Source organism: Indicator indicator, chromosome 2 (assembly GCF_027791375.1).
Source record: "Indicator indicator isolate 239-I01 chromosome 2, UM_Iind_1.1, whole genome shotgun sequence".
Classification (NCBI taxonomy): Eukaryota; Metazoa; Chordata; class Aves; order Piciformes; family Indicatoridae; genus Indicator; species Indicator indicator.
This window is the reverse complement of record NC_072011.1, coordinates 64,604,434-64,614,771: the sequence shown is the minus strand read 5'-3', so window position 1 is coordinate 64,614,771 and position 10,338 is coordinate 64,604,434. Positions and strand designations below refer to the sequence as shown.

General features: G+C 48.3%; 1 protein-coding gene across 2 annotated transcripts in view; it reads left to right on the top strand.

Annotated features, from left to right (window-relative positions):
• The first annotated feature begins 7,272 nt into the window (after nt 1–7,272).
• Nucleotides 7,273–10,338, top strand: part of SMAP1 (small ArfGAP 1) — a 68,292-nt gene continuing 65,226 nt past the window's right edge. For both annotated transcript variants that reach the window (XM_054395229.1, XM_054395221.1), the window contains exon 1: nt 7,273–7,390. In XM_054395229.1, the coding sequence (XP_054251204.1) occupies nt 7,273–7,390 (118 nt within the window). The remainder of the gene's footprint in view (nt 7,391–10,338) is intronic.

Genomic DNA, 10,338 nt, shown 5'->3' with positions numbered 1-10,338 from the left:
CCCTGTATGATTATTCACATTATAATACAGTGGCCAAATGTATGTAGTAGTTTAAAACATAATGGTGTGTATGGGTAGTAGCTGTACAGCATGGGGTGGTGGTTTTTTCTGAGCTGACACAACTATGACTGATAGCAAAGCTCACTGAAGTGTCTTCAGCTGTTTGCATCCAGCTGTTTAATTGATAGGTACCTCCCAGGTACTCATTTGTGTTTGTAATTACAACACAAATTTACTAACAGCTGTCAAGAAAACATAATTGTTGGTGAAGTGTCATCATGTGCTGGGATGTCACCAGCTCATTAGGGAATCATAGAATATTTTTTTTTGGAAAAGACATTTAAGATCTTGAGTCCAACTATTATCTAACCCTACTAAGTTTGAAGCTAAGCCCTATCCCTCAGCACCACGTTTCCTCTTTAAAACACCTCCAGGGATGAGGATTCAACCACATCCCTGGGCAGCCTGTTCCAGTCTTTGAGAACCCTTTCAGCCAAGAAGTTTCTTCTAAGATCCAACCTAAGCCTCCCCTGGTGCAACTGGAGGCCATTTCTTCTCATTCTATCACTTGTTACTGTGGACAGAAACTGACCTCCACCTCATTCCAACCTTCTTTCAAGGAGATGTAGAGAGCAATGAGGTCTCCCCTCAGCCTCCTTTTTCCAGACCAAACACCCCCAGTTCCGTCAGCTGTTCCTCACCAGCCCTGTTCTCCAGACCCTTCCCCATCTTTGTTGCCCTTCTCTGGACACCCTCCAGCACCTCAATGTCTTTGTTGCAGTCAGGGCCCCAAAACTGAACCGAGTCCTCAAGGTGTGGCCTCAGCAGTGCTGAGTACAGAGGGTGATGCCACTTCAGAAAAGATGAAGATCCCATTCTTGTTTTAAGAGTTTCTGTCGCAGTTTGCAGGAGTGCAGACACACCACCATCTTTTGGTTTCAGTGTATTTTAGATGTTCAGCACCTACAGAAATTAGGGTGGGATGTCATAATGTCAGTAATTCACCTAACACCAGCTGCTCAGTCCCTGCACAGAAGTAAAGGAAGAACCAAGAAACAGGAAGAAAAATGTACTGCCTCTAATATCTCAGCTCTCCAGTTAAGTTGTTGTACAGAAGCTAAAATTCATTGAAAATGCAGCCTTCCCTATAAATCTTGCTACTTTTACACTTTTTAACCATTTTGGGTGTCAGACTATAACTCTTGGCTTCAGGGGCCAGGCATTAAGTGCTCAAGGTGTAAGAAAATATGACTCATGCCACTCGTGGGGCAAGCCCACAACAGTTATTGATCAGACTTCCAATTGCAGAGAGTCTACAAGGCTGTCAGACATTTAATGCCCATTCTGGGATGATGTGATATAAACTTGTTCCTCAATGATCCAGAAAGTGATTCACGTCCTTCAGCTCACCCCAGTCTGAGGACAAAGCACCTACAGGAACATCTGTTTCTCTCCAGTGGCTTGCAGGGGTAGCCAGGGTGCCTGGATGATAGCTGAAGATTTTCTTAGTCTGGGATAGAAATTCCAGCTAAAGTGTTAATCGAAATGAGGTTAACTTCTCAGGTTCTGCCATCCTCTGCCAGCCCAAGGCTGAAGGTACCATGTTATCTGACCCTGAGGGCTGCCCAGATTCCACAGCCTGGGAAGCCAACTTTGAAGAGTTGAATTTCAGCCACAGTACTGAAATGTCCACTTCCCACAAAGTTCTATATGTTATTTGATTTAAGAGCATGAAAACATCTGAAGCACCAAAGTTTCTCATGAATCTCAAATCCTAGAACTCTATCTGGAGCCCTGTTTACTTCTGGGCTTTGCTATTTGAGGCTGAGACATTATTAAAACACAGCTATTTTAACACCTGGGTTCAATCCAGTTAATAACTTTGCACCTGATACATTCTCCCCCATTAAGTCAAATTTATGCTAATACTGTCCTGATTAGCAAATACTATTTAAAGGTGGTTTATGGGCTGATTTCTGAACAAGGTGGGCACCTAGATTCAGTGAATTTTAGCCATCAGATTCTAAGACAACATGAACTTCACAAGCTGTCTTCTAGGTATCCCTACAAAACTGTGGAATAGCCTGCAGGGTGACAAGTGGTGACAGCTAGGGGGAGAGAGGGATTTTTCATGCTGAGTAAACTTGTGCTTCTGCCAAACACAACATCATCTCTCTGCAGAATTCCAGTATTTCAGGGACTTAATGGAAGTGAAGCTCACTTGATTCTGGAGATCCATGACTTGAAACACACAAAGTATGTATTGAAAAAATTCCAAATCTGGATTGCATAGGGCTGTGCTCTGCAGGGCTTAAGGAAAGGTGAAGCAAAGGGCACCCAGCTGACAGGCTCAGTATGACAATTCTCTATCTTCTCCTCCTGAAGGAGCCTTAGGTGGTGACATCTCTGGCCTCTCTGTGCTATCTTTCATGGCATGGTGTGGGCAGAACTTAACTCATTCTATAAGTCATGCTGTATCCTGAACGACATCTTTTCTTGCCTTTTTTGTGTGTGTTTTGCTTTCTCCCCTCTGAAAAATGCTTCAGGCAATAACTTTGCATCTCTAACACTCTGCTTCTCTTCAGGATCCAGAAAAAGCAGCAAAGGCACAGAAGGGATTATGTTTTTGTCTTTAGATTCCATCTGAGCTCTCAGGGAAATACCTAATAATGCATTTTACAGCATGCTGTTTTCAAAGTACAAGCTATTAAAATATTAATAACCTGTTCACCTCAGCCCCAGAGTGGAGGAGGTGATTTCATATCTCTGCTACTTTACAGGAGCATGGATGAGCACTTTGAAGGAAGGGATAATTTTCAGAGCTGAACACAAGAAGCACATCTTTGTGCTTGACAGAAGAGGATGACCCGTGTCAATCCAGCCCAGCACACACAAGAAGCAGGAGTCAGACCCAGACAATATGTAATCTAGTCTAAGGCACTAAGCACACAGCTTATCCTTGCTCTGCTCTTGGGTAGGGTCTTTCAAGCATAGGAACTGGACCAACAGCCACTTTTCATGGCCTGTATCACTGCATTCAGTCCACCAGAGACACCTGGACAGTCTGGAGAGTTGGGCAGGGAGAAATCTAATGAAATCCAACAAGGGCAAATGTAGAGTCCTGCCTGTGGGGAAGAACAACCCCATGGAGCAGTACAACTTGGGGGCTGACCTGCTCTGGGGGAAAAGACCTGGGAGTCCTGGTGGACAACAGGCTGACAATGAGCCAGCAATGTGCCCTCAGGGCCAAGAAGGCCAGTGGAATTCTGGGGTGCATTAAGAAGAGTGAGGTCAAGGGAGGTTTTCCTCCCCCCTCTACTCTGCCCTGCTGAGGCCACATCTAGAATATTGTGTCCAGTTCTGGGCTCTCCAGTTCAAGAGGGACAAGGAGCTACTGGAGAGAGTCCAGTGGTGAGCCACAATGATGATGAGGGGACTGGAACATCTCCCTTAGGAGGAAAGGCTGAGAGAGATGGGGCTGTTTAGCCTGGAGGAGACTGAGGGGGGATCTTCTCAGTGCTTATCAGCATCTAAAGAGTGAGTGTCAGGAGGATGGAGTCAGACTCACTGGTGTCCAGTGACAGGACAAGGGGCAGTGGACACGAACAGGAGCACAGGAGGTTCCACATAAACACAAGGCAAAAATCCTTCTCTGTGAGGGTGGCAGAGCACTGGAGCAGGCTGCCCATAGAGGCTGTGGAGTCTCCTTCTCTGAAGGCATTCCAAACCCACCTGGATGTGTTCCTGTGTGATTCATTCTGGGTGACCCTAAGCTAGCAGGGGGTTGGACAGGATGTCCCTTCCAACAGCTACAATCCTGATTCTGTGAATCTGTGAAACTGATGAACATTCAACTCATTGCTCAAAGCCATTAGCTACCTTCTGGCAATTTGGTAGAGAGTTTCAGACTACATGAAATTTACAGGTCAAGTCTGTCCTGACACAGAAAAGCAACTTCCCTCTAAAATGGCAGTGCTGCTTACCTAGTGTGTGACAAGCAAGTTTTTCTCTCAGGGACTTTTCTCTCTCAGGGCATTTCCTGCCCACAGCTCTTGTCTTTCTGGAAAGCATCCTGTTCCTCAGAGCCCTGGGATAATGGTGAGGTATTTGTTGGCCTTCTAGCTGAAGCTGGTTTTCTCTCATAAAGATTCAAACCTACTTTGGGTTAGAAAAGAAAAACGATTGTATGCTTGTAGGTGAAGCTAGAACTCAGTCTTATCTGATGTCATCTTTAAGCAGTCAGGACTATTGCACCCCAATAATTAAGCCCCTAGTCTAGTATGGCTAACAACAGGCTACGTCAGTGTTTGTTTTACACTCTTTCTGCTGCAGGAAATTCCTGGATTTAGGCACTGTTGTAAGGCAGCTGGAGCTCAACTCTGTATTTTTAGTTTTAACCCTTAATGCCTGTCTCCAAGTAGGATGCTAATCCATCTAAACCACATCCTCATTTTGCAGCCTCATACCAAATAACTCACTGGCCAGGACACTCAGCCTTTGGGCAGACCTTAATTCCCTACTTTGAGGGAGATCTAAACACATTCTCCCACTTCAGGTGCTTGTTTAATTACTATTTATGTGCAGTATTTATAGTTCTTCCTGTTTGTAACTCTTCCAAACTCAGGGAGTAGTTAGTTCACATTTGGATAGGAGAAAAATCTACAGAGAACGATTCAGTAATTTAATGGCTGAGAAAAGACCTGAATTTTCATCTGCTTCACTTGTGGATTTTATAGGCTATAGATAGGCTTCAACTCTTTCCAGAAGGGTTGAATTATAGGGGAAAGAAACTCAAGCAAGCTAGAATTGAGCTGACAGAAAGGATGTTACCGGTGAATAGACTCAACAGAGAACTCAGCACAGGCAAAGGGACCTACAAAATGGAGAAAGGGGAGACTAGAGACAATGGTACTTAAGAAAGGGCAAGTACAGAGGTGCCCAGCTTTGGTCACAGAAGCTTGAGCTGTGCTTTTTGAGGGTACTTTGGGTCCAACTCACAGTGCAGCCCCAGGATCCAAGGCTGCTAACCTTAGAACCTCACACAACCTCAGGGAGAGCAAAAAAAAAAAAAAAAAAAAAAAAGGCACCATCTCCATTGTAAAGTCTCTGCTGCCCACCTTGCCTATTTTGCAGACAGAAACATGGACTCCTGGAAAAAGTTCAGAGGGAAAACCAACACTATAGCAGTGTCGATTCACTCAAGAGACTTTTCACAGCAGGCTCTTCTGCTCCAGCACTGGCCTGGGGGAAGACACCTGCCCCAAGGACACAGGACTGCCCAATACCAACCAGCACTGCCTGAGTGGCTGCATGTTTTGGAGTATTCACCAGCAGTGGGTTGTCACAGCCCAGTCCAAGGGCAAAACAACTCTTTTAAGCAGTGGAAGGTGTGTGGTAGTTTTAGGTTATGCCTTTAAAATTTTTTGCAGATCTTGAACAGAAAGTAATAAAATGTAAATAAATCACTGTTGGGTGTAAAAAGGAAAATGATGATTATTCTAAACAATCCCATTGGAGAGATATCTACCATAAGATTTGGTTCCCAAAATAATCTCTCTCTTTTCACTTCCTTGGACTGGGAGATTTGTGCTTCTGCTGGTATTGACTCCTCTGCTTCTGTCTCTTGTCCCTTTTGTAGGAAGGGGGTAAGTGGGAGGCAGGGAGAGAGAAGCTGTTGCAGCTCCCCAGGTCTTTGGCCAGGGGAGTCCTTGTGCTGTTTATTAACTGTAAATCCTGTATATTTTGTACATGTTCATTGCATTCCATTGTAGATTGGAGTTTTGCTTGTAAATACAGCTTTCATTTGCTTCCAGCTGAGCTGGTCTGGCAAAGTTAATGTTGGGAGGGGGAATTTTCAACCCGCCACGAAGGTGCCACTCCACCTTCCTGTGGACACAGTGCTCAGTCCAGGCCAGCCATACTGGGGGGCAGCTGCCCTACCGTAACCTTGCTCCGGGCCTCCCCGGTAGGGTGAGGCAAGACGCGAGGGTTCGAGGCCGGCAGGGCCCGGAGGCAGCACGAAACGGCGCCCGCAGCAGCTCGCGGAGTTCAAGGAACGGCCCCGAAAGCCCAGCCGCTGGGGCGGGAAGGATGCCGCGGCGTGGGGAAGCACCACCCGCTGCTCCAGCCTGGGATCGGTGCCGGGCACCGGGCGCTGCCCTCAACTCACGGCCAGCGCCCCGTTACCTGTGGGCAGCCGCGGGCGGCCAGAGGGGCGGCACGTCCTGCCCGCCCTGCCCACACAGGTTGTCGGCGGCAGTGCAGATCCGCGGGCGCTACCTGCAAGGCGGTCACCGCCGGCGGATGGATACCACAGGGTCACAGACGACGGGGCTGAGGCACCTCTGGAGATCAACTCCCTGTAGAGCTGGGTCGCCCAAAGTACATCACACAGGAGCGCGTCCATGGAGGTTTGGAATGCCTCCAGAGAGACTAAAGAGCCCCTCTGGGCAGCCTGCACCATTGCTCTGCCACCCTCACAGTGAAGGATTTTTTCCTGATACTTGCGTGCAACTGGGTTTCAGTTTGTGTTCACTGCCCCTTGTCCTCTCCCTGGAGACAACTAAGAAGAGTCTGGCTAAATCGTCCTGACACTCGCCCTTTTGCTATTGATCAGCATTAATGAGACCCTCCACCGCGGGCTAAACAGCCCCAGCTCTCAGCCTTTCCTCATAAGGTAGACCTTTCATTCCTCACATCAGCTCTCTCCACTGGACTCTCCAGTGGCTCTCCACTGGATTCTCTCCGGCAGCTCCTTGTCCTTGAACTGGGGAGCCCAGACGTGGACCCAGTACTCCAAATGAGGCCTCACCAGGGCAGCATAGAAGGAGCTATCTCCTGCTCTCCTCAGGTGACCTTTACCCTGGGGCATTTCTCTATGCCCTTCGAAAGCCAAGTCAAGGTGGAGCGTCACCGCCACTCCTTGGAAAAACCCGGACAAGTCAGCACGGCGATAGGAGCTGGCGGACTATTTTTCATCTGCCCTCACACCCAGGCGCAGGCTCCCGCGGCAGGGGTGGGTGTGCGCGCGAAGAAGAACGGAGCAGGCGAGGAGGGAGGGAAGGAGGGAGGCAGGCAGGCAGGCGGATGCGTCTGCGGACGCAAGTAGTTCCGGTTGAGGAAGTCGGCTCTCGCTGCCGCTGTTTCCCGTGGCTGTGCCAGGGCAGGAGCGGCGCGTCCCGAGCGCTGCCGAGCCCGCCCCGGCCCAGCTCCCGCCGCTCCTTCGCGGAACCGATCGCTGCTGCTGTCGTTGTCGCTGCTGCCGCCGCCGCCATGGCCACCCGCTCCTGTCGGGAGAAAGCTCAGAAGCAGAATGAACAGCACCAGGCCATCCTGGCCAAGCTGCTGCGGGAGGAGGACAACAAGTACTGCGCGGACTGCGAGGCCAAGGGTACGGGGGGCGGCCGAGGAAGGGGGAGCGGCCGGGCCGGCGTAGGTGGGGAACTGCCGGAGGGGGCTTTCCGTGTGTGTTCGGCTACGGCAGGGACCACGCTCGGGGCTGGGAACCGGCAGCGAGGCCCGGAGACGGGCCCCGCCCCGCTCCACGTCCACAGGGGCGGTGGCGGCGGGCGCCGGTCCCCTCCCGAAACGGGGCCAAGAGGGGCGGCGGCGGCAGGAACCTGCGCTGCTCGGGGAGAGCGGCGATGGAAGGCTGACAACCTTTTCTTTCGTTGTAAAGCCGTTTCCGCTTTTCCATCCAGGCGAGCTGCAGCTGCGTTCTCCCAAAGTGAGGAATGCCCCGGCCGAGGCTTTATGCAATGCCTGGCCTAGTCCTTTCCTGAAGTTTCACTGCCGCGTCCCCTCCCTTCCACTGTCAGGGATTGATGAGGCGCTGGGCCTTCGGGAAAGCACTGGACGGTGCTGCGGTTAGGTGCCAGAGGAGTTGAATGCTGAGTGTGCAAAACAATGCCCTTCAATGTTGTCTGTGCCATATAAACACTAGGCTCTTGCAGTCTGGGTGTCTGTGTCTGGCTAGATGTGTCACAGATCCAGCTTGGGTGATGAGTGGCATTTTAAAGAGTCTATTGCTGTTAAATCAGATCTCTCTGTAGTCTATATTAACCTTTCTTAGTTTTACTCTGCACAGAAGTAGATCTCTCTTTGTGTTTGTATTTGCCTTGAGTTCCGTGGCTTGGAAGTGCACATTCCTCTTTCATCTCGAGTGGGTTCATTAAGATGTTACCCTAAATAAGATGACTGTACAGTAAGTTATTGTTTTAAACGTGGTGCTTCCTGACTAACAACCAGGTGTTCACACTGTTTGACTCGTTCCAGAGCTGCCCTGTTCAGCCCTTCTCCACCTCAGCTGGAGGTCAGGCATGGTGAGCAACCAGAAATGGCACTGGTTTTGTGATTGGCTTTTCCAATCCCCATCTGCTGCTTTTTTGTCACCCTGGGTATAAATCCTGCAGTGTCTTGTACAATGCTGTTGTTTGACATATCAGAATCAAGTATTTGTTGTCCTAGTATATATCCTTAAGAAATATATCATCTAGATTACACCAAAGATCTTTATATTCTGCAGTAACTCTTCTTAATCATTTTCTAGCACAGCTGTTCTTGCCACCAGATTTCTGGCTGCTGTGTAAAAGATGGGTTGTAACTGGTGGTTTTCTGGAAAAATCTGTATGTTTGTTTTGTGCACTTGAATTTCCCATGCTGAATGCTGCTCTGAGTTGCTTGCTGATGGAATTCCATACAAATTCCATAGCATAGGCCTCAGGGCTGGGTTGCTCAAGATCAAAGTCTGGAATTAACCAGCTAATTTTTGTCTTCCTCTCTGAGTTCCTTCTTGGACCATATCCTGGTCAAAGTATCATTTGTAAATCTCTAGTTCCTGGTGGTTTTGTTTCTTTGGTCACTTTAGTTTGGCAGCGTTGGCACTTTGAGCTTCCTTCTTTTTCTGTTTGTGTTATTGAGTATCTTTGTGCAACTCTTCAAACCTCTTCTCTCACAAGAGCTTTCTTTCATAAGTTCAAGCTTTGATGTCACTTGAGTTTGTTGTTTGTTTGGGTTTTTTGGGTTTTTGTTTGGCTATTGGTTTCTTTTTGTTGGTTAGTTTAGTTGTGGGGTTTTTTTTGTGTGTGGGTTTTTTTTTGTGTGTGTGCTTTGGGTTTTTGTTTTGTTTTGTTTGGGTTTTTTTGTTTGGGTTTTGTGTTTGGGTTTTTTTTTTTGTTTGGTTGGTTGGTTGGTTTTTTTGGGGGGTGTGTCAGTCCAGATTCTAGAGGACCTACCAATCTCTTGACCAGGCTGCTGTCTGCAAGTACCTACAATTCAGTTTCCATTTTTCTAGTCTTTTTTCCTTATTTTCCTTACCTACCTTACAGAAATCTTGACTGTACTTCTGAACTCTGTTTTCTCTTTTGCTCGACCTTCTCCCCTGCTGTCTCTCTGTATGCCAGAGGCATGGCTTGTTTTCACCCTGTCCCCCAGGAAAGCTGGCATGGAAATGCTGTGTTATGCAACATGAGCTTACAATATTTGAGGGAATTGTTTGGGCTTTTAAAATTCTTTCTTCTTTCAAGTTTAGTTGCACTTGCCTCATCCTATCTGGCAATTCTTACTTCAAACCTTGTGTCATATCAGCTTGGCAGTGCCCTCTGCCTTTCCCTGAGTTTCTGTAGTTCAGTGTTTTTCTTGTATTTGGAAGGCGGAGTGTGGACTGAAACTTACTTCAATTTTAACTGTTCCAAAGGCATTTGACAGGGAGATGGTCGTATGTGGACATTGGATGGATTTCTTTCCTTAAGTTTAGGAAGTTTCCTTCTGGGAAGGAGAATTGTGTGGACAGTACTGAAATATATTGGGATGGGGTGGTAGAGAGCAGCGTTGCAGAAAAGGACTTGGGGATGCTGGTGGACAAGAACCTGGACATCAGCAGACAGTGTGAGCTTGCAGCACAGAAGGCCGATGGCAGCCTGGGCTGCATCAAAAGCAGTGTGGCCAGAGGTGGAGACAGGATTCTGCTACTTGACTCTGCCCTGGTGAGACCTTGCCTGGAGTGCTGCACCCAGGTCTGGTGCCCTCAATATAGGAAGGACATGGACCAGAGGAGGAGGGCCATGAAAATGATCAGGGGGTTGGAGCACCTCTGCTACAAGGACAGGCTGAGGGAGCTGGGGATGGAGAAGAAAAGGCTCCAGGGAGACCTAATAGCAGCCTTCCAGTATCTGGAGGGGGCCTGCAAGAAGGATGGAGAGAGACTGTTTACAGAGGCCTGCAGTGACAGGATGAGGGGCAATGGCTTCCAACGAGAGAAGAGCAGATTCAGAGTGGATGTTAAGAACAAGTTCTTTAATGTGAGGGGGATGGTGAACACCTGGAACAGGTTGCCCAGGG